The sequence below is a fragment of the Manis pentadactyla genome, chromosome 4 (genome assembly GCF_030020395.1).
Source record: "Manis pentadactyla isolate mManPen7 chromosome 4, mManPen7.hap1, whole genome shotgun sequence".
Lineage (NCBI taxonomy): Eukaryota > Metazoa > Chordata > Mammalia > Pholidota > Manidae > Manis > Manis pentadactyla.
This window is the reverse complement of record NC_080022.1, coordinates 125,689,830-125,714,042: the sequence shown is the minus strand read 5'-3', so window position 1 is coordinate 125,714,042 and position 24,213 is coordinate 125,689,830. Positions and strand designations below refer to the sequence as shown.

At 41.8% G+C, this 24,213-nt stretch overlaps 1 protein-coding gene and 1 long non-coding RNA gene across 6 annotated transcripts in view; one reads left to right on the top strand and one right to left on the bottom strand.

The window, feature by feature from the left end:
• The window catches only part of LOC130683434 (uncharacterized), a 428,515-nt gene that overhangs the window by 70,304 nt on the left and 333,998 nt on the right, over positions 1-24,213 (bottom strand). The window lies entirely within an intron of this gene.
• The window catches only part of ARHGAP44 (Rho GTPase activating protein 44), a 200,395-nt gene that overhangs the window by 127,675 nt on the left and 48,507 nt on the right, over positions 1-24,213 (top strand). For all 4 annotated transcript variants that reach the window (XM_036920695.2, XM_036920691.2, XM_036920690.2 and 1 more), the window contains exons 7-10: positions 4,118-4,235; positions 19,319-19,387; positions 21,318-21,399; positions 21,871-21,998. In XM_036920695.2, the coding sequence (XP_036776590.2) occupies positions 4,118-4,235; positions 19,319-19,387; positions 21,318-21,399; positions 21,871-21,998 (397 nt within the window). The remainder of the gene's footprint in view (positions 1-4,117; positions 4,236-19,318; positions 19,388-21,317; positions 21,400-21,870; positions 21,999-24,213) is intronic.

The following is a 24,213-nucleotide window of genomic DNA, read 5'->3' as shown; positions in this document are numbered from 1 at the left end:
GGAGGTAAGGCCTTTAGGAAGTAGTTAAGGTTAAGTGAGATCATTTGAGTAGGACCCTAACCCAATAGGATTGGTGGCCTTGTAAGAAGAGGAAGAGAGGGAAATCTCTCTCTGAACACTCCAAGGAAAGGCCCTGTGAGGACAAGGCCAGAAGGCAGCCATCTACAAGCCAGGGAGAGGCCTTCAGCAGAACCCAGACCCTGCTGGAACCTTGATCTGGGGCTTCCGGTCTCCAGAGCTGTGGGGAAAAAGTGTCTGTTGTTTAAGTTACCTGGTCTATGGTATTTTGTTATGACAGCTCAAGCAGACTAACACAGCTGCCTTCTTTGGGAGCATGTGAACTAATTAACAAGTAAAACAGAAGGATTTGGGGGCAGACCCTGGGAAGCTGATGGAACTAGTGAAGTGGAGCACTGGCAGCGGGCTTCTGGAGCTGGGTGGTTCTGGGGCCCCCCGGGATTGGCTGCAGTCTCACTGCCATCAGGAGCATCCACCTCTGCTTCGCTCCACAGGCAGGCATCCTCTTCTGAGACATTGTCCTCGTGGCCCCTGGACATCCCTTGGGCTCAGGTCTCCCCAGCATGAGACCTCCTCCTTTTGCTCCAATTCCATAAGTACAAAGGAGGGGCTCCGCCTGCCTGGACTTGGCTTGTTCGCCTTCCTGGGCTCGTCGGTTGGCCACGGGCTCGGCTTGCATCAGGAACCCTCACACGGACCACGCCCGCGGGTACCTCCTTTGGCCCGCACATTAGAGCAGGGCTTCCCAAAGTGGAGGATGCTAGTGTCAGGAAAGAACATGACTGGACAGACCAAATGGTAAATGTCCCAATAAAGAAACTTCCCTGTGTGCTTCCCACCAAATTCTTCTTCTGTGCTTGCTATTGCCCTGAGCTGATGCTGCATTTGTCTTCTTTACCCTTCTCCTGACCCCTAACATTCCATACCCTTCTGTCCCTAACATCCCATATGTTATCCATACCCTTCTGTCCCTAGCATCCCGTACCCTATCCCATACCCTATCCTATACCCTTCTCCTGACCCCTAACATCCCATACCCTATCCCATACCCTTCTGTCCCTAACAGCCTGTACCCTATCCCATACCCTTCTGTCCCTAACATCCCGTACCCTATCCCATACCCTTCTATCCCATACCCTTCTCCTGACCCCTAACATCCCATACCCTATCCTGTACCCTTCTGTCTCTAGCATCCTGTACCCTATCCCGTACCCTTCTTCTGACCCCTAACATCCCATACCCTATCCCGTACCCTTCTCCTGACCCCTAACATCCCATACCCTATCCTGTACCCTTCTGTCCCTAACATCCTGTACCCTATCCTATACCCTAATGTCCCTAACATCCCACGCCCTATCCCATACCCCTCAGTCCTTAACATCCTGTACCCTGTCCTATACCCTAAAGTCCCTAACATCCTGTGCCCTATCCCGTACCCTTCTGTCCCTAATATCGCATGCCCTATCCCATATCCTAATGTCCCTAACATCCCGTACCCTTCTCCTGATTCCTGACATCCTGTACCCTGTCCTGTAACCTGTCTCCTCCAGCCCTCAATCAGGCTTGAATCTGTCTCCACCACCCCTGGACCATCTAGTGTCAGTGTCTTTCCCAGAGAGTGATGATGTCACATCAGCCACTGCAGTGAGAGGAGTGAACTTTCTCCTCTTCAAATTTCAAAGCTGAAATTTATTCTTCAGATGAAGAATCTGCTCCATCTCTTGAAAGAGCAGGCCATTTCTTGGGTTTATTTAATTGGGCTGAGAAGACCAGCGTACCTTGAATTCATGATTATTGCCTCTTTTCCCAACAGGTTACTATCTAACCAATTTTCTGACCCCTAACATTCCATACCCTTCTGTCCCTAACATCCCATATGTTATCCATACCCTTCTGTCCCTAGCATCCCATACCCTTCTCCTGAGTCCTGACATCCTGTACCCTGTCCTGTAACCTGTCTCCTCCAGCCCTTGGTATTTTGTTGCTTTCCTTACTGTTTTGTTACCTGATTTCACAATCTTATTCTGTACCTTATCACTGTTTGATAATATCAAAGTAGATTATTGTCTATTGTAAGTAAAATTCCCTATAAAGGGAGGGAAAAGGCATATTTTTAAACTACCAAGCTGTTGACTAAGGGATAGGATTTGAGGGAAGAAATAGGGGAGAATAGGGAAGAAAAGAGAGAGAAAACCTGGGAACATGCTTTATTTTAATATACATACGTTAAGTATAGAAAAAAGTCTAATCCAGGTCTTCAAAGCCATAAAAGTCAGCTTAGCATTATAGTCACTTTTTAAATTTATTATTTACAATTACATACTGATCTGTTGTTTTTTTCTTCAGATAACATGAGCCCATACTAAGAGGGGTTGTAGCTTGATCCCATAATCTATCTTATTCATTATCTGAGATCTAAATTATAGCCATGGCATCTCATATTTTATTTGACAAAAAAAAAAAACACTACCCTTTTATTCTTTGTTTAAAATAGTTAAACTGGGAAGTATTCATTAAATATATCATTTCGGTGGAACAAACCATTATAAGAAACAATTGCCCAGGAATTTTTTGACTCCTTATATGTTAGCTTAAGTTTTAAAATATCTTTGAGTAGAATATTTCCTTTCTAATTTGCCCTGAGTTCTTATCTTGGATGAAGAATTGTCCCCCGGGCATGTGTCCCCATCCATGGAGCTTCAAGCGAGCTTGGTGTCCCAAAGCCCATATCAATAATTTTCCTGCGAGTGCATTTTTGAAGTGACAGAGAGTCCTTTATTTTGCTACATTTTGCTAAGCACAGAGGTAACTTTAGCTTCCCTTGTTTGTATCACAGAATCTTGCAACCTTCTGTTTTTCCTGCAGACGACAAAAGACAAAAGAAAAATTGCGTAGAGAAAACACATAGTGATTAGATTCTTGGCTCTCAGAATGAGTCATGTTGCCCTTTTTGCTTCTAGGTGGGATGGTCTGAGAGCCCACAGAGCTGTCTGCTTTGGTCTGTACACTATTGGCCTGCATGGCATTTAAAAGAAACTACTTAATCTGTTAGCCATATTTCATTAAGTTCACATGACAATTTCCAGTTTCTCTTATCAATTGAAACACCTGGCAACCATTCCCCATGCTCCTGCCTGGACCCCATCAGCCCCAGGACAGCACCTCCCATCCAGGTCCCCTTCCCCTCACTGTCCCTCCTGACTTTCCAGAGAGACTGCAGCCTTGTGTCCACTGCCCTTTGTCATCCTGACCACACTAGTGTTTTTCTTGAAGCCATGAAATAGTTTGATATCTCATGACCCCATTGCAAGTAGGAAATAAAGGCCTGAGTGGACTGGTTTTTAAGGTAATGACCCATTTGACTGACTATTACTTGATTGCCCTAGTTAAGAGTTTACAGACAATAGAAGAGTCCCTACTATAGCTATACTGTCTAGTGTAACTGGAGCCTTCTTTCAGAAACCTGCTGTTGGTAATTCCCTGATAATGACATAGCAACAGAAATACTTGTGCTTCCTGTCAACATTTCCCAAGTGGCTTCCTCAGACAGCTGGGTTCACCGCAGAAAGATAAATGTGTAAGAAAATGTAAATGAGTTATCTCAATGTTGATAAGTTTTTGTGTGCTTACTAGTGGAGAGTTTTGTCTTCAGATTTGTTTTAATCTTGCCTGCTCATCCTCTCACCTAGCACACGTGATTGGCTTCAGCCAAGTAGGTGAATGTTCCCAAACGCAAATGCCCACAGGATGGGCAGGGAACTTAAAGGAATGACATGGAACGTGCTGCAAGGAAAGCCGTGGTGACTGTCCATTGGTGCTAGTGTTCAGAAGACAATAGGAAAACATTGGCAGACGGGAATGTTGCTCTGTCTGAAGGGGCAGCTGCCCCTCAGCATCCATGCACAGCTGCCACGTGGAAATTCGAGCCCTCCTTCTCCTGGCCTAGTACTCAGACCTTTTTATCACATCTCATTTCTAGGGAGGGTGTGTCATTCCCTGAGCAATATTTGTAACCAGCTATTTTCTCAGTGTGCCCACTCTGTGTCCCCAGGGTCTACCTGTCTCACGCCTCTCCTCTTTTTCTCCTATTTTCCATCAGGTGGCAGCAGACTTCCAAGTCTTCAGGTTTGTCCAGCAGCTTACAGCCTGCAGGTGCCAAAGCTGATGCCCTCAGGGAAGAGATGGAGGAGGCTGCCAACAGAGTGGAGATTTGCAGGGTACCCCCACTCTTTGCTCCTCTCTACTGGGACAGCCGGGGGAGCCCTCAGGCGGTCCCTCTTTGTTCCCTGGAGCTCTAGTGAAACCCTAATAGTGAGCCTCTAGTTGAACAAAATGTCCCCAGCTTTGCCTGGTGGCATCTCTAAAGAGCCCAGGATTAACGCTAAGTGTTGGGGCTTTGATGGTGACCTAGATGGTGAGGGGGCAGGGGGGCGTACAGTGGTGCGTTGTCAATGGTGTCCCTGCGTGCAAGGTAGGCAAAGAGGGCGTGACTTTTGTTTCTGTATAAAGCTTTTGTAAGTCATTTGGGTCCCCAGTAATGGATTTTAGGCTGTACAGAACAGTTGAGAATTTAGACAATCGATGAACCTTGGTTCACTGTTGATATTCAACTGCCTATCTTTTTATTTGCCTTTTAATATTTCCTGAGTCACTTTATGAGTCCTTTGCCTTCTGGAAGATAACTCTTCTATGAAGCTGAGCTGCTAGCCAAGGAGACAGTCACAGAAAAGTTCCCACTTGTCAAGAGCACAGCACCTCATTCTAAGAAATGTGCCTCTGCCCTTGGGAATGCTAGATGCTGTTGGTTAATATTGGTATACAGGTTTCCCATCTACTTACCCCACAAGCATTTGCAGGGCTTCATTAGCAATACATCATTCATGGCACTGTGCATATGCACATCTGTATACATGTGGGTGTATCAGTTTGGGTTTAGACCCAAGGAACAGAAGTATCATGTTTCTGGAACCATGCTGGGTCCCTGTCATTTGCATCACACACAGTTTTAAAGGAGAGTCAACACTCTGCATGCAGATGTCTTGTTCCTTGTGGCTCTACTAGTCTTGTTAACTTGTCCCCCCCGCTCATCCTTTTACTTTGGCCTTGCATTCAGGTGATGTTCAGGGTCAGATGGAATTTTTCTCTGGAATTAGAAACGTGGAACAATCTTTAAAGAACTGATTCTCTCTCAGCCTACAGTACTGTGTAACCAAGTAAAGTAAGACCAGTGCTTCAGATCCGAGATGCGTGGCGTACAGCTGATTTGTCATTTGAACTCTTGCGCAAATGGCAGTTATCTAGCTGGTGCTGTTCTCAAAGTATAACTTCTCCTCTCGTGCTGATGTCCCTTCTGCTCTGTGTGTTCTCTACCCGTGTACCACAGACTGCTGTTCCTTAATTAAGAATCTTGTTTCTTTCAAAATTACTTCTCTAGAGGACAAGAAAGGGTAGTGTTAAGAGAGGATATTGGATGTGAATGTCCAAATAGATCAGAATAAAAGTTGAATAGCTTCTAATTCATCTGTGTGTAGCATCTTACATTTGCTGTTTTTTACCAAAAACTGTGTTAAATTTCTCCTCAGATTACAAAAACAACACACATAAAAAAAAGAAAATATATCAAGAAAAATGCCGGTAATTCCCTTCATTCCTGCTCAGCAGCCCCTCTGTTTCCAGAGATAACCAGTTTCCCTTCCTGACCAATATTTAAGATTTGTGGTGAACAATACCTCTACTACATGCCAAATGGCTGTAGAAGTTAAAAGGATGAGGAAGCCAGTTTTAGAGCCTCTTACATAGCCTTCCACCCCTTTTTTATAATCATCAGATGCACACTCATACGTAGCATTTTCCTAGTTATCTGTGTGTGGTGTTTATATTAATCTACCACTTGCTTTTCTCAATTAACAATACAGCCTGGATATCTCTCCAGGTTATTAGCTATAGATCTAACTTAGTCTTTTTAATAAGGTACCTAGTATCTGTCATAGGGCTATATACATATGATTTATTTAGCTTTTTTTCTAGTGATGGATATTCAAACTAGTGTGTTTTGTTTTTTTGCCATCAACATCCTTAAAAATATATACTTATACAGTGGTAAATTTTTTTTTCCTTTAGGGTATATTCCCAAAAGTGATATTCTTAGGTTAAAGACTACTTATACATTTTTAATTTTAATTGATTTTATTTCTCTAAAAAGGAAAATGCAATTCACACTCTCAGCAGCCATATACAGAACTGCACATTTCCCCTCTTTTTTCCTTGTAATGTACATTGTTCCTATTTTCATTTTTTGCCAGTCTGGTAAGGGGGAAAAAAAGCTCTCTCTATGTTATTGTAATTTTAATTTCCTTTAATATTAGTGGCTCTTAGTGTATCTCTGTGTATTTATTGGGTGTTCTTCATTTATTTACAGGCATTCTCAGTCTCGCAAGTTGCCTATCTTTGTTGGCAGTCAGACCAATATTTCTACTTTTTAAAAATATTAATTTACAGAGGTCCTCAGCTTGTTAGGGGTATTAAACTTTATTCTATCTGTTATGCTGCAGATGCCTTTTCCAGCCACTTGTCTTTTGAGTTTGTTTGTGTCAGTGTCTGTCATTAAAATCTTCATTGTATACTTGGCGTGGGAAAGGATCCCACATCAGACATCTTCCAACTCAAGGTTGAAACTTTCACCTCTAATTTTCTTTTAATATTTTTAATGTGCTTTATATACCTACTTTGTTTCATTTTGTATGCCTGAAATTTCTTTTTGCACATGGGGCAAGGTTGAATTTATTGTGTTTTCCACATAGGGTAGCCAATTAGGCCAGCACCACTTATTAAAATAAGCAGCCTCCCCTTGAAGTGAAATCCTATCATCTAATTGCTCAAATTTATTTCTGGGCTCTGCATTCTACTTATCTGTTTGTTTATTCCTGGGATAATGCTATACAATTTCTATTCTAATGAATTTAGAATTCATTAGACCTTGTAGCAATTACAATATTCAGTAAGATAGCTCACATTCTTTTTCATCATTATCTTGGCTAGCCTATGACCTCTATTTTATTATATGGACTTTACAATGATCAATTCTAGTTCATAAAGCCACACACTGTGTTCTTGGTAGTTTTATTTGTGTACTGAGCTGATCCCCTTGGGAGCACCCAGTTATGTTTTTGCTAAAGTTCTCTTCCGACTCTTATTTCTACTTCATTCATCGTCTTCTGTCCTAATGTACTATGGTCCTCTTTTGCCTTTCTAGATTTCCCTACATGGGTCATTTCCCTTGATATCTTCATGGTTTTGTATTTCCTCAGCAGGCAAGACAAATCTTTAGGGTATCATACACTGTGGCAAACCAGCAAAATGACAGCTTGTAGGCTGACGGCATGTAAAGTGGCGATCTGATTCCTCTGCTAAGGCACAGAGAGGACAAAGCTCCTCAGATCTTTGGACCCAGAGGGCTTTAGCCTACTAGGAAAACCATGGCAAGGTATGTCATCAGCCAGAACCTGCTGAGACCTCAGGCAGATGGAAAGGAGCAGGATTCTGTGCCAGCGTGCCTTTGGGAGCCCATCCAATCTCTCTCTTCCTTCCATATTTCAGAGAGACAAGTGCTACTCTTCACAGCTGGCACATGCTTCTCTTTTCTTCCTGAAGCCCCTAGAAAAGACCTCTGAACCAATACATCCAGGGAGATGTACATTGTTGGTAATATTTCAATAAGAGAAGAGACGGTGAGGAAGGACCCGTAAACACTGAGGTAATGCTAGAGAAGACGGTGACTAGAAAATCAATCTACTTGATGGCTGCAATATCGGTTTTGTTTTGTTTTTTCATTTTATAGAAAGGAGACTGGCTGCAGCCCTAGGGTTTTCCCTGGGAGATAATGTTTTCACCTTCCCCATTGGTATCTCCCCTTGAGATGTGTCACCCCACATCCCCTCACTTACATTCTTAGTGACAGGATCTCACTAAGAATGTCTTAATATAGAAAAATAGAATTTCTAACTAGAAAAACAATCTGTTCAGAACTATTTTCTTAAACCTTAAGCTGGCAAACATCTTTCTTGCTCCTTACTGCCCACTCTGACAGAATCTTCTCAGAACCTGTGTTTTGTCCAATATAAGTTTCGTGATTCAGCAGCCTGGGGAGCCACATCATTGTATTTCCCACTAAGTCATGGCCTCTCTTCTTAAACGTATGTCTCCTCTTTTCCGTCTTACGGTTCTCCAGTATATGATCTTTGCACTTTGGAACTCAAGCTTGAATCCAGGGAAGATGGCAGCTGGAAGGCACATGTCCAGCTTGCTTTGTCCTCATCCCAGTAACACCTGAGTGAACATTTACTGTCAGGCCAAAAGACGACAGTGAGTCGTTTCTCACAGCTCCTTTTGTTAGAAAATTAGTTTAGTGTTATTTTAAGTCAGTAACTGAGATCTCAGACAGGACCCACTACTACCTTCTAATTTGTAAGGCTGAGGAATAGCTGAAGAATCCTTACATGATTCAGATCCCTTCTGCCAGAAGATTCTACCCCAAAAGGTCTAAGGGCAAGTGCAGCCACACCTCATAGAAAGCCAAAGGCTTCTGACACACTGATGCGACCTTCTCTAATGTGTCAGGCAGCAGTAACACCAAGGAGCCTGGCCACAGCCATATTATTTACCCAACAGAGAGGACAACACATTATCAACAGAAAGATGTTCCTAGGCCTCATGGCTTCACCAAACTTAAAGAAACAATAATTGTGGTGAAGTGAAGTTGACTACAAGCATCCTCTTTGGCAGCAGCCCCTCCCCACCCAGCCTCCCCAGGCTGCTGAGTCATGAAACTTACATTGGGTAAAACATACGTTCTGAGATTCTGTCAGAGTGGGCAGTAAGGAGCAAGAAGGAGATGCTTGCCAATTTAAGGTTTAAGAAAATGGTCCTGAAAAGATTATTTTTCTATGTCAGAAAACAATAAAGTACTAAAAAATTAAAATACTAATGTAGAAAATTTACTGATAGTAACAATAAAGTTTAGATAATCGTGGTCCCCCAAATAAAATTCAAGGGAATATGGACTTTAGGCAGCCACAGATAAAGGTGATATAAAATTGCCAAGTTAAATGGAAAATGAAATGAGGGAGATTAATTTTGGATTATCTTTTTTTTTTTTTTTTTTTTTTTTTTTTTTATTGAAGGGTAGTTGACAACAGCATTGCATTACATTAGTTTCAGGTGTACAACACAGCGACTCAACATTTATATACATGATATTTCTAGGTACCAGGTATCACCATACCAAGTTGTTACAATATTTTGACTATATTCCTTATGCTATACATTACATCCTGGTTACTTATTTATTTTACAATTGGAAGTGTGTTTATATATATATATATATATATATATATATATATATATAGTGAGGGCATCTCTCATATTTATTGATCAAATAGTTGTTAACCACAACAAATCTCTGTATAGGGGGGTCAATACTCAATGCACAATCATTAATCCACCCCAAGCCCAATTTTCGTCAGTCTCCAATCTTCTGATGCATAACGAACAAATTCTTACATGGAGTACAAATTCTTACATAGTGAATAAGTTACATGGTGAACAGTGCAAGGGCAGTCATTGGATTATCTTTTAAAAATAAAAATTTAATACATTTATTAGTAAAAATTTTTTTTAAATGAAAATAAATAAAAAATAAGTATGAAGAATACAATTAACACTGCAGAAAATTGAACCAACAATCCAGAGACAAGCTTAATTTCTTCTAGAATATTAAGAACCAAAGAGGCATAAAAACAGTGGTAGAAAAGTTAGTAGATATTGAAGAGAGAAAATGGAAAGTCAATGTGTAGATAACAGGAGAGTCTGCAACACAAAGCATATCAGAAGAGCATAGAAATATAAAATTGGCCAGCCTCAAAGATCTCTAGCTCATCTATTCATTCTTTCTTTCTTTTGAAATTATTTTTTAAACAACAAACTTTTTAAATTAATTGGCTTTTCTTTTTAAAGCACTTTATAGGTTCACAGCATAATTAAGTGGAATGTGGCATTCCCATATGTCCCCTGCCCCCACCTATGCAGTGCCTCACCCACTGTCAACTTCCTGCCCCACAATGACTCATGTTATGATCAGTGAACTTATATTATACATCATGGTCAACCAAAGTCTACAGTTTACATTCAGTTTTGCTCTTGATGTTGTACATTCTAGGGGTTTTGACAAATGTATACTGATATGGAGCCACCATTGTAGTCTCATATAGAATAGTTTCACTGCCCTAAAAATCCTCTGTGTTCCACCTATTCATCCCTCCCTCCCTCCTAACCCCTGGCAGCCACTGCGCTTTCTATTGTCTCCATAGTTTTGCCTTTTCCAGAATGTCGTGTCATTCAGTATATAGCCTTTTTTCAAATTGGCTTTTTTTATTTAGTAATATGCATTTAAGTTCTTTCCATGTGTTTTCATGGCTTAATGGCTCATTTCTTCTTAGTTCTAAATAATATTCCATTGTCTGCGTGTACTGTGGTTTATCCATTCACCTACCAAAGGACATCTTGCTTCCTTCCAAATTTTGGCAACTATTAAGTTGCTGTAAACATCTGTGTGCAGGTTTTTGTGTGGATGTCAGTTTTCATTTAATGTAGGTAAACAACCAGGAGCACAATTGCTGGATCATATGTTGAGTTTCATAAGCAACTGTGAGACTGTCTTCCAAAGTGGCTGTCCCATTTTGCAGTCAACCAGCAATGAATGGGAGTTTTTGCAGCTACCTGTCTTTGTCAGCATTTGGTTGACTGTGTTTTGAACATTGGCTGTTCTAATAGATGTGCAGTGGTATTTCACTGTTTTAATTTTCAGTTTGCTAATGACATATGATGTTGAGCATCTTTTCATATGTTTGTATGCTTTCTGTATATATTCTTTGGTGATATGTCTGCTTAGATCTTTTGCCCATTTTTAAATTGGGTTGGTCTTTAGGAATGTGTTGTTTAACTTCCCAGGTATTTAGGGATTTTCCTGCTATTTTTCTATTACTGGTTCCAGTTTAATTCTATTGTAGTCAGAAAACAAACATATAATTTAATGATTTAAATTCTCTTAAATTTGCCAAAGTGTGTTTTGTGGCCCAAATGTGGTCTTTCTTAGTAGATGTTCCATGTGATCCTGCAAAGAATGTGTGTTCAACTTTTGATTGATGTAGGCAACAAATGTCAATTATATCTAGTTGATTGATGGTGCTGTTGAGTTCAACTATATTAATACTGATTTTCTGCCCAATGGATCTGTCCATTTCTGATATTGAGGTGTTAATAGCTCCAATTGTAATAACAGATTCCTTAGTACTCCTTATGTTTCTATCACATTCACTCATGTACTTTGGTGCTCTACTGTTAAGTGCATACGTGTTAAGGATTGTTATCTTCTTGTAAAGTGACCCGTGTATCATTATGTGTTATCCCTTTTTATCCATGACAACTTTCCTTGCTCTGAATTCTGCTCTGTGAAATTAATAGAGCTACTCCCACTTTGTTGTGATTAGTGTTCACGTGATACATTTTTTTCTATCCCTTCATTTTTAATTTATGTGTATCTTTATATTTAGAGTGGGTTTCTTGTAGATAACATATACTTGGGTTTTGTTGTTTGATCCATTCTATCTCGGTCTTTTAACTGATATATATAGACTGCTGATGTTAAGTGATTATTGAGTATACTTGGAGTACCAGCTACTATATTTGTTACTGTTTTTTAATTGATTGCCCTGTTCTGTGTTCCTGTTTTTGTCTTCTACTCTTTTTCTGCCTTGGTGGAGTTTCAATTTAGCATTTTATGTGATTTTATTTTTCTCCTTTCTTAGTGAGTCCATTATATTACTTTGTCTAATTTTTTTTAGTGATTCTCCTAGAGTTTGCAATATACATTTACAACTAATCCTAGTCCACTTTTGAATAACACATAGTGCTTCACATTTAGTCCAAGTATCTCATAGTAGGAAAATATTCCTAATTTTGTCCATTGCACTTATTCAGTTTTATACATAAACACACATATATATATATATGTATATATTATTGCTATTATTTTGAACATGTTTATCAGGTCCGTTAAGAATAAGAAAAATGAAAGTTTTATTTTACCTTCACCTATTCATTCTCTGATGTTCTTTCTTTCTATACTTCTGAGTTTCTGACCTATATCATTTTCATTCTTTCTGAAGAACTTTTGATATTTTCTGCAAGGCAGGTCTACTGGCAACAAATTCCTCTATGTTTCTTGTCTGAGAAAGTCTCTAGTTCCCCTTACTTTTGAAGGATAATTTTGCAGGGCACAAAATTCTAGGTTGGTGGGGTTTTTTCTCTCTGTCTCTCAACACTCTACTTGGTATCTTGCTTCTTTCTGAGAAGTAGGATATTCTTATTTTTAGTCTTCTGCAAGTAAGGTGTTTTTTCCATCTGGCTTCTTTGCAGATTTCCAATTTGTTTTTGATTTTTTGAAGTTTGAATGTGATATGCCAAGAAACAGGTTTTTTTTTGTTTTTGTTTTTGGCATTCGTCCTTTTTGCTGTTCTCTGAGCTTCCTGGATCTGTGGTTTGATGTCTGATACCAGTTTTGGGAAATTCTCAGTCATTATTGCTTCAGATGTTGCTTCCATTCCTTTCTCTCTTTCTTCTGTTCTTATATTCCTATCATTCATATGTTACACCTTTTGAAATTATTTCACAGTTATTGAATATCCTGGTCTTTTGTCTCAGTTTTTTTTCTCTTTGATTTTCTGTTAGGGATTTTTTGTGTCATCCTCAAGCTCAGAGATTATTTCCTCAGCCATGTCCAACCTACTGCTGAGCCCATCAGAGGCATTCTTCATTTATGTTACAGTGTTTTGATTGTTAGCATTTCTTTTTCATTCTTTCTTAGAATTTATGTCCTCTACTTACCCATCTGTCCTTGCAGGTTGTCTACTTTTGCATTAAAGCCCTTAGCATTTTAATCATATCTTTAAGAAATCAAAATTCCTAGATGATAATTCCAACACTCCTGTCATTTCTGACTCTTGTTCAGTTTCTTCAATCTGTTTTTGCCTTTTAGCATGACTTACAATTTTTTGTTGAAAGGTGGACACGATTTACTGGGTAAAAGGAACAGTGGTAAATAGGCCTTTAGTAATGCATGACAAGATGGGGGTGGAGAGGAGAAACACTGGGTAATCCTGTGACTGGGTGTCAGTCTTTGAGGTAAGCCTCAGTCCCTGGCCATGAACTTCACCTGTGCAACTCAGTTGTTGTTTTTAGCTTGTAAGATTTTTTATTTTGGGTTTTGTTTTTTTTTTCAGTTCACTAATGACATATGATGTTGAGTACTATGCTTAACCACTTCTCTTTTTTTTTTCACTTTTGTGCTTAGGTAAGAAACAGGTTGTCTAGAGCCTGCTTGAATTGAATATTCCCCTCCCCCACAGATAGTTAAGGCTTTGATAAAACCTCAGCAGCTTAAGCTCTGATAAAATAATTTCTCCTGAAGGTAAGCCTTGTCCAGGAGAATAGAATGCTCTAGTGTATTTAAAAATGGTTCCTTTTCCCTTTCCTTTGCTGGAAGCAGCAGAGGATTTTTCTCTGATAGTCACTGTGAAAACCTGGTAGAGCTCCTGGGGGTTAAATTCAGAAAAGTGTGGGGGCTCCCAATGACTGGGTCCCCCTGGAGTATTAAATTCTCAGACTTGTCCATACTGAGTTTCCAGCAACTTAACAAAAACACTTCAGGTTTTCCTGCCCCAGTACTGGTTTCCATAGTAGTTTCTGCTCATGGATTTCTGCTCCAGTAAGTTGTAATTTGATATTCACCCATCTGTCCCTCTAATTCTGAGGGGAGCAGTTTGCCCTGTGATCTCACTTCTCTGAGAAAAGAAGAGTTGTTAGTTTTTCAGTTTTTTCATCCTATTGCATACTGTGAGGACTCCTAAGCGTCCTACATACTGGACTGGAAACAAGAAGTGAACAATAAAAATCAAGGTCTTACTTTTACCAAGAAAAAGTATTTAAGAAACTGTATTTATGAGTATCTTAGAGATTTGTTTTTAACAATAGAAATACTTAAAATCCTATCATTACATCACAAGATATACCAAAAAATGTTATTAAAGAAATCATAGAAGACTTTATAAAACTAAGAGATGTTCTAGTAGAGAAGGGTCAGTGCTATAAGAATTTGAATTTCCCTAAATCAATTTTATTGGAACAGTGGTAAGGTGATATAATTGCTTTAAATATTTTAAACGGTTTGATAAAAGCTTTCTACGTTAATGTGGGGGAATTATAGGAACTTTAACTACTACCTCTGAAAACATAGAGTTCCATAATTAAAATTTAGGTACTTTTAAAAAAATAGATGAGTGAAAAAACATAAGAACCCCAGCTAAAAGAAATTACAAAATCCAAATATGTGAGAAGTTTCATTTGTGACATTTCTAATCCATAGGGATAATCTACTCTATTCCTGAATAATTCTAAGACATTTGGTTAGGTCTTTGGAAAAAAAAAATCTGTATCTGATATAAGTCCCAAAATAAATTCCACATTTATCAAAGATTTAAATGTTATATACTCTACTGAACATACATATTGATATTTATAGCATTGATTGAGAAGTGGTTAAGCATAGTACCAAAAGAGGAAATCAGAAAGAGAAAAATTTAATAGATACTACATTGAAAGGCCATAAGAAATACAGTACCAAAAAATATATAAATAGAGGGCGGAGCCAACATGGCGGCGTGAGTAGGACAGTGGGAATCTCCTCCCAAAAACATATATACTTTTGAAAATACAACAAACACAACTAGCCCTAAAAGAGAGACCAGAAGACGCAGGACAGTGGCCAGACTGCAGCTACACCAGCGAGAGCCCAGCGACTGGTGAAAGGGGTAAGATACAAGCCCCGGCCCCCTGGGACCCGAGCGCCCCTCCCCCCAGCTCCCGGCAGGAGAAGAATAGGCAGAGCGGGAGGGAGACGGAGCCCAGGACTGCTGAACACCCAGCCCCAGCCATCCGGGCCAGAGCGCAGACACAGTACATGCCCAGGGGGCCCTGGATACTGGGGGAACAGGGAGTAAGACCTCTGAGCGGGTGCCGAAGCTGATGCCCCTGTGACAAAGAAAAGCAGGGGCTTTTTGAAAGTCTTAAAGGGACAGGGACTTAACAGCTTGACGGAAACAACCCAGGTCACAGTACAGCAGCTGGAAATTACAGGGAAAACCGGGCGCACTAAACCCCTGGGTAACAGCTCTGAGACCCCTCACGGAGGCAAACAGTCAAGCAGCCCCCCCATCCATTACCCCACCGGGCGCTGCGAAAGCAGAGAAGCAGCCTGAGACAAATTCCGCCCACAGAAAGGGAAATTTCTCCCTTCCGGCCAGGCAAGACACAAAGACCCACTCTACACGCAATTACCCAACACAAGCCACTAGGGGTCGCAGTTGTCACAGTAAAGAAAGGCCAGTAGCAAGTGAAAACTTTGGCCCTCCCAGCTGACAGTCAATAGCACCTGTCAACATGAAAAGGCAAAAAAATATGATCCAGACAAGACTAACCCAGACAGCTTCGGCATCTGCTACATCTTCCCCTGAGAAGGAATCTGGGGAGATAGATTTAGCCAGTCTTCCTGAAAAAGAATTCAAAACAAAAGTCATAACCATGCTGATGGACTTGCAGAGAAATATGCAAGAACTAAGGAAGGAGAATTCAGAAATAAAACAAGCTCTGGAAGGACTTCAAAACAGAATGGATGAGATGCAAGAGACCATTAATGGAGTAGAAAACAGAGAACAGGAACACAGAGAAGCTGATGCAGAGAGAGATAAAAGGATCTCCAGGAATGAAAGAATTTTAAGAGAGCTGAGTGACCAATCGAAAACGAACAATATAAGAATCATAGGCATTCCAGAAGAAGTAGAGAGAGAAAAGGAGATAGAAAATGTCTTTGAAGAAATAATTGCTGAAAACTTCCCCAAACTAGGGGAAGAAATGGCCTCTCAGACCACAGAGGTATACAGAACTCCCATGACAAGGGATCCAAGGAGGGCAACACCAAGACACATAATAATTAAAATGGCAAAGATCAAAGACAAGGACAAAGTATTACAGGCAGCCAGAGAGAAAAAAAAGGTTACCTACAAAGGAAAACCCATCAGGCTATCATCAGACTTCTCAACAGAAACCCTACAGGCCAGAAGAGAATGGCATGATATACTTAATGCAATGAAACAGAAGGGCCTCGAACCAAGACTACTGTATCCAGCACGAATATCATTTAAATATGAAGGAGGGATTAAACAATTCCCAGACAAGCAAAAGTTGAGGGAATTTGCCTCCCACAAACCACCTCTAAAGGGCATCCTATAGGGACTGCTCTAGATGGGAGCACTCCTAAAAAGAGCACAGAACAAAACACCCAACATATGAAAAAATATATAAATAGTATCAAAAAGCAAATAGCAAATTGGGGGGAATATTAATCATGTTGATAAAACTAATAGTCTCAACAATCTAAAGAATGTTTAAAAATCTTAAAAATAAGAAATAGATGAAGACTGCCATTGGAAAATAGGTACTTAAATGCCAATGAGTTAATAGATGACACAAACAGACAATAAATCTGGAAGAAATTTAACCTCTTGATGAAAAAAAATACAAGTTTAGAACATCTATAAATTTGATGGTGATTAAACAATTAAAAGGCTAGTGTGGAAAACAAGTAAAATACTGTGGATTGTGCTGCATAATATGAATAACCTTTCTGATGGCTATTTGGCAGGATGTATAAGAAACCCTGATGTCCCAACTCACTATCATCTTTCTGAAATTTTTAAGTTAACAATACTTTCTGAAATATTTAAGTATAGGGTAATATATAACCGAAATTCACTGTAGCTGTTGAATTTATTCTAAGGAAATAATTAAGAAATGGTATGAACCTTTAGAAATAGATGCTTATTCAAGTGTAACTGTAATAGTGAAAAATTAGGAGCACAATATCTAACAATAGAACCATATATTAAATATCATGTGACCGTTAGGAAGCGTGCTCATATGGGGGTGGTGAATGAGCTCCAAAACAGTTTGGTCCTGGTTTTTGTAAACCAAGCAATCATACAAAACATACGGCTGATCAAAATAGATATAAAATGAGCAAATGGCATACTGTTTATAGCAGTTTTCTCTCTAATGGGATTACAGGTGAATTTCGTTCTTTGTATTTTTCTGAGTGTGGATTAGTTGCAAAATCAGAACACAAATGATTTTTTAAGTACATTAAACTGGTGATTATTGATGACTTTTTCTCCTTGTTATAAAGAAAATTCACTAATGGTTTAGATTAGATTTATAGTTTTCATTTTTATTTCTTACTTGCAGTGTGGCTTATTTGGAATCCACATTGTCAACTTATGAAAACAATAATCGAATTGCACCTTAAAAAAAAGTCCTTTCATGCTCCTGAGGGCACACACACATGATAAGAATTTTCTAAGATCATCTATTGACAGAGCTCCAATTCTGAGTCACTAAAGGCATATTTGATGTGGCATTTAGCCTTCCAGGGGTCCCTTCCGTCTGTTTGCAGAGCCATTTTTATCACCCAACCCTTTGTTTATTTCCCTGACTTGAAATGCCTCCCTCACAATCGCCAGGATGTCTCCTGATCCAAGCTGCCAAGGGGATGGTGGAGGAGGTTGATTCCCGACAAGACCACTTTCTCTTGAACCCTTTGATAGGTTCGGTAGTCCTACAAAGGTGTATGGATGCTCTGGTGCAGGGGGCTCAGGTGGCAACTTAGAGCCCATTTTACTCTTAGCAAAAGTTACCATTGCTCGGCCTCTGTTTCTCCTCATTTGTTCTTTTAGTAATTAGTGGTTAAGCCCCTACTATGCGAAGCACTGTTGAGAGAGTGGAGGACAGACGGATAAGATCCTTGAACTCTTGGTAGCTACTCATCTGAAATTGGAAATTCAACACTCCCCTAAGAGGGATGGATGAGAACTCCATGTAACAGTGTGCGTGGCATCTAGACTGTTCTCAGTAAATGTTACTTCATTTTCCCCCCTTTCTTTGTTGTCTGAAACTGGGCCAAGCATAGCTGAAAGTGGCTACTCTGTGCTTAAAGCTCTCCAGAGAACAGACTTCCCCTTTATCTCTGTGCTTTTGTTCTGCAGCTTTCTGTCCAAGAACTCTTTCATGATGTTTGCCTGTCAAGGATGCTGGAAGAGGAAACCGATTGCTCCTCACGTCCCAGTGCTTTCACTGAGAAGAGCTCACTTGGCAGCTGAGGGGCTGAGGGCTAGGGGGTTAGTGCAGAATGCTTGAGATTCTGTGAGTCAGCTCTTCTGGAGCGCGTGGTTCCTGCTTAAGTTCATGCAGCATCTGCATCAGCTTCTTGTGCTGGTCTCATGTTCACCGCAGCGCAGTGTCAGAGACTCTGCTTCCTCAGCTAAACATATGTCTGAGGCTCTCCCACCTAAAGCTGCCAAACAGGGAGGGACTTTAGAGATCAAGTGACTGGTACAAACAAGCTCAGAGACGTTTGATGTACTGAAAAGTATGGTTGGTGACAGAGTCTGCATCTTGTTCAAAATGTACTTTGTACCTTGCTTGGATATTTTTGTAGTCACTGAAAACTGTTCTCTTCTACGGACAGCACATCCCAGATTCAGGGGTAGCATTAGGCATTGCCCCCGATCCATGGACAGCTGAATGGGGAGGGACTGTTAACGCTATGAGTCTGTGTACCATGTTGGATGAGTCCAGTTTTTCCGAATTTTGAATCAGCAACCCTTCTCCTGCCCACCTAGTCTTATCCAACTTCCCCCAAATTGCCATGTCTTTCCTGTATGCTTGTGGCCCACCCATCCGTACTGATAATGAAGGAGCAATCACAGGGAAGAAATTCCGCAGGGGAGCTGAGCACATTTTGTACTCTGAGGTTGCTGTGGAGTGGTGGCACAAGCTGCAGAGATACAGGGAAGTAATTTGCACGTCACTGCCCCACACCAGCTCTCCTCACTCTGGATGGGGCTCCCGTGTTAGAATCCCTGGGGGAACTACTGGCATAGGTGTTTTTTTCATGCCTATTCATTCCCTGGAGCCGTGGTTGGGAGATGTGGAAATGTCCAGGGGAAAAGTTTGTAATACATTGGGTATTATCAAAAATGAGATTAAACAATGAATAGTTAAGTCTCTTTGTTCTGTGATGTCTGTTGAGAGACTCCTGCATTTAGCCGCTCATGGTTGTGCATTTTACTTTCCACAGGACCAGCTCTCGGCTGACATGTACAGTTTTGTGGCCAAAGAAATTGACTATGCAAACTACTTTCAAACAGTAAGAGTCCAGAATGGTGAGACTGTTTAGTCTTTTCGTGAAAGTCATGGTGCAGACAGGAAGGGACATGGGCATGGAACTGGGGGGCCCTTGGTGGAGCATGTCACCAAAAAGAGTGGGGCTTTGTTCTACCTGTGCATGAATCCTGCCTTCAATTTCTCCTTGTATGGATTTCTCCTAAGAATTAAGTGTAACCCATTCATGAAGATGATTGCAACTCAGTGGTCTGTGGCAGTGGTTCTCAACCAGGGGTGATTGTATGCCCTCTTCCTGCAGATGTGGGTGAGGTCTGGAGACATTTTGACCATTGAGGGAAGGTGCAGCTGGCATCTAGTGGGTACAGGTCCAGGATGCTGCAAAATGTTCAGCAATATAAAGGGCCACCCCCACCGCAAAGGACTGTTCCATCCCAAGTGTAAAGCCAAGGTTAAGAAATTCTGGTCTCCCATAAACCAGAAACTCGGGAAGAAGAAGGAGATAGCCTCATCCCCAGCACATATTTGTTTTTAATTTAGATTCTTGCCAAAGGTGATGACAAGTAGGTAAATGATGATTAATGGAGCCCGTTTGCCTGTCTCTCATCAGTGAGTGGATTGAGAGAGTAGAGAAACAGGATCTGAGTCATCCCTACTTGAATCATGTGGTCCAAATAACTAGGACCCTGGCTCTGTACCAGGGTAAGTGAAAAGGCAAGTCAAAAAAATAAAAGCAGAAACAAAATTTGGGAGAAAGAAATACAAATTAAAAATCCAGTTAAGCTCATGTGCTTTTAAAGTCGGGAATACAGCTCAGACCTGAAAGCCCTTGTTTAGGGGCAGTGATGGCATGATAAGGAGGGAGGTAAAGAAAAGGAGAAGGGGAGAGCCTGCGGGGTTTGCAGTGCTCCGCATCTGGCAGAAGAGAAGAGCTCTGGGCTGTGAGCAGCCTGCCAGCACTTACTTTCCTCGGTGGTCCAAGCTCCACCTGCCCTGAAAGAGCTGACATGGATTCCTTCAACTTGGAAAATCTATTCTTAAAAAGCAGTACTTTTTCAAGTATAAACCATTGGTTTTATTTCTGAGGGTAAAATGTAGAGTTTCTGCAATTAATGAATTGGTCACATTCCAAGCTTTCTTAGACTGCCTAATTATCATTTGTATACCGTTTCTTTCAATATCTTGATTTCTTTAAAAAAAAATACTAGTTTTGCTTGGAGATAATAGTGTCTAGACCCCTTGTACCAGGCGTTTACACAGAGGGACTCCTCCCCCCCTGCTCAGTATTGTGTGTGTGTGTGTCGGTGCCTTAGGAAAGGCTTAAAAAATAAATGAAGTAACTGTGGGTTTTTACCTGCTCTTATCAGCATTTTGGCAGTTTTTATAGTAGTGGATGATCAAAACAGAGCATCTTGAAAGAGTTTTTCTTTGGGCTGCATCACTGTAGCCACAGCAGTTTTGCCTCCAAGGTACTTGAAGAGCCCTGTGCATCAGGCCACATGCTTCCTGATCACCCGTGTATTAAACTCCCTGTGCAGAAACCAACATATACACAAGCTGATGGCATTTAGCTCCATCTTACAGGCAGATGGAGTTCTAAATATGTTCTCAGCTGTGTTTTCCTGTTTTACCTCTCTTCGTTGCCTATGGCTTTGAGAATGGGGTGCAATGTAAGATAGGGTAGCAGTGAAGCAAGCTCCCCTCGGGCTCCATCTGTGGACTGGTCCCCCCTGTTCCTTCATGGTTTTCCTACCTCCTAGATTTCCTTGTGCTAACTTCTTGCTACAGAGGCTGAATTAGTATATCTCATTTTAGGTGCCTTGAGGAGGGAGCAGGGCACTCCACCTCCTGTGTGAGTAAGGCAGTGCCTCCATGCAGAGCCCCCTGCATGGCACAGCAAGCCTGTGCCCCCTGCCCTTTGGCAAAGGGTAATGCTGGCCCTTGTGTTTTCTCAGCTAATCGAAGTGCAGGCGGAGTTCCACCGGAAGTCGCTGACACTCTTGCAGGCTGTGTTGCCTCAGATAAAAGCACAACAGGGTGAGTACAAACCTTCCTTGGAGGGAAAGGTTGGGGGCCTGGTTGCCTTCCCCAGTGAGACTGATTTCTGTATTTCAGTTACCCTTATGCTCTCCCAACAGGGTCACATTTAGATGAGCCACTAAAACTTCTCAAGCTGATACCTCAGTGCAGTTGCACACACACACGCACACAGATGCATGCACATGCACACACATGCATGAACACTGCCCCCTCAAGGGGATGAGTTGGGGGTTGTGCTGGATGTGTCTGGAGGTGCATGTGGAACATGAAGCCCAGTAGCTCTGGATGCAGGTGGTTAGCCATCCACCCCACCCAGTCCTCCTCCTCATCCCCAAATCTACAAGAATGGAGACGAGACTCCACTGGGCCTCCATGTCTTAGAGAATCTGCATGAGCCGAGGAAAGACATCTAGCATGAGTGACCTGCACTAACTGCTGACTGATCCCTTTCTTGCTTCGCCCCCTCAGAGGCCTGGGTAGAGAAACCGTCCTTCGGGAAGCCTCTGGAAGAGCACCTCATGATCAGCGGCCGGGAGATCGCCTTCCCCATTGAGGCATGTGTGACAATGCTGCTGGAATGTGGGATGCAGGAGGAGGTAGGTCTGGGTGCACACAAACCCAGCCCTGAGTGGGCCTCTTCTTCCCCACGAGGGACCTACAGAATCTTCTGTCCTGGTAGCCTCCACCCTGACCGACACAAACCCAGATGTGCCAAGATAGGGCACTGCCAGCTGGAGGACTGTGGGAGACAACAGGCCGGCCCGGAGGAGTGCATGGCCCCACCTGGCTGTGGCTTCTCCATATTTCACACGCATGGGTGGGCGGCTACTATGGCGACTGCTTCTTTCTCTTCCTCTTCTTCTTCCTCTCGTCCTCTTCCTCCTCCTCCTCTTCTTCTTTTAATAAGTTCCCTGATTTGAAAAATAGAGCTATTAACTTTTTTGATCAGAATCCTTTTATAGCAAATATGATTGATAGAGACATTAGGAAGGACTTCTTAGGAGCCACGTGTACAAAAGTCTATGAGAAATCGGTGACTGTTATTTTTATTGCTGTGTAAATCATTTCCTGAGAGAGACCTCGTCTTTCGTTTCCTCAGTAGGCTATTTAAAAATCTTTACTCCATCTTCCTTTGATCTGATCAGCCAATCGATATTTACCGAGGGCCTGCTAGGAATTTGTTGCTGAGCAAAGTGTAAGAGCGTGGGCTGGGCTTAGGAACTGACCGGGGGAGGCGAGTCTCGCGTCTTGCAGGTAAACCGGATGAAGTCGAACAGTGTGCCAGCCTTTGAGCAAGCCGTGAAGGCTGCAGCAGGAAGGAAGCCAGTGGAGGTCCTGAGGCGTGTTGGCCGCCTCCTGTATGCCAGGCCTGCTTTATTTTACATCACACTAGCTCTTCATAAGGAATAGGAAGAATTTTTTTTTTTTTACCACATTTCAAGTGCCAGGAATTTTCATCTGTGTTCTCAATTACAAGATGAGACCCCCCCCGAATGATAGTTTCATAGAAGGAGGTGAACGAGGCCTTTTCTGTCCCCATCATTTTTTTTCACTCATGGAAAAACTGAAACACATAAAGATAAAATAGTGATTCCCACCCCCCAGTTACTGTCAATCCTATGTCCATTTGCTGCTGCCGAGTCCCTGCCTTGGATATTTTGAAGCCAATCTCAACATACCATCACTGCATCTACGTTGCTTACATATGTTTCTCTGAAAGGTAGGGGGGTGTTTTAAAATATTACAAGAACAGCACAGAGAATATAGTCAATGGTCTGTGACATCTTTCTATGCTGACAGATAGTAACTGCACTAGTTGGGTGAGAATTTAATAATGTAGATAACTGTTGAATTGCTCTGTTGTATACTAGAAAACAATATTAATATGGTACATCAACTATCCTGCAATAAAAAATACTTCAGGAAAAGTAAAATAAAACAGAACAAGAACAATATTATTGATATAAAAAGTAAACATACCTTATTACTGTCTTAAATATGAAATGAGTGCAAGCTGGTTCTGGAAGAACAGATGCGCTCCCTCCGTCTCCTGCCCTGGCTCTCCCTCTGCTGCCCTTTCCGCCCTTCCACCCACCTCTCGCCAGACCTCATCTCTCACGTGCACTTTTCCTTACTTTGCTCCATTCTTTTCCTCTTAGTAATAAATATGCTCAGCTTTCCCCCAGCCTAGAAAAAATACCTTTGTTCAGCCCACCTGTGGCATGGATTGCTCCCTTGCTCCTGCGTCTGGTTTTCTGTGCGGCCCTGTCTCTTAGAGTCACTCTCAGGGTTGCCACCTCTGCATCCTCACTGCCATCCTTACCACCTGTCACTCACGGCACTTCCTCCTGTGGGGGACTTCTGTCCCCACCACCGCCCTCAGTGGCCCCCGGGACTCCACCACCGAATCCAGCGCTTGGCCACGTCGCTGCCCGTGAAGTTACTGATGTCGCTTTTGCGGAAGCTAGCACCCCCCTGCGCCCCCACCTGTGGGATCCTCTGTTCGGCACCACCGCCTGGCCCTGCCCTCCGCTCTACAGTCTTTCCTGTGGTGTCACCGTCCTCTCCTAGACCTCTGCCTCAACCTCAGTGAGGATTCTCGCTTCTCACCCCTCCTCCAAGCTCCACTCCAGTGTTTGCTGCTGTTCCCATACAGACTTTCCTCTAAACCCAACAGCTGGACTCACTGCATATTTTAACAGTTCCTTCCTCCTGGTTGGCATGTCACTCCCTGGACAGCCTTACTTACACCATCAGCAATCCATAGGCTTCTCTTTACAGCTTGACTGCCTTTGCTTCCATTGTCCAAAA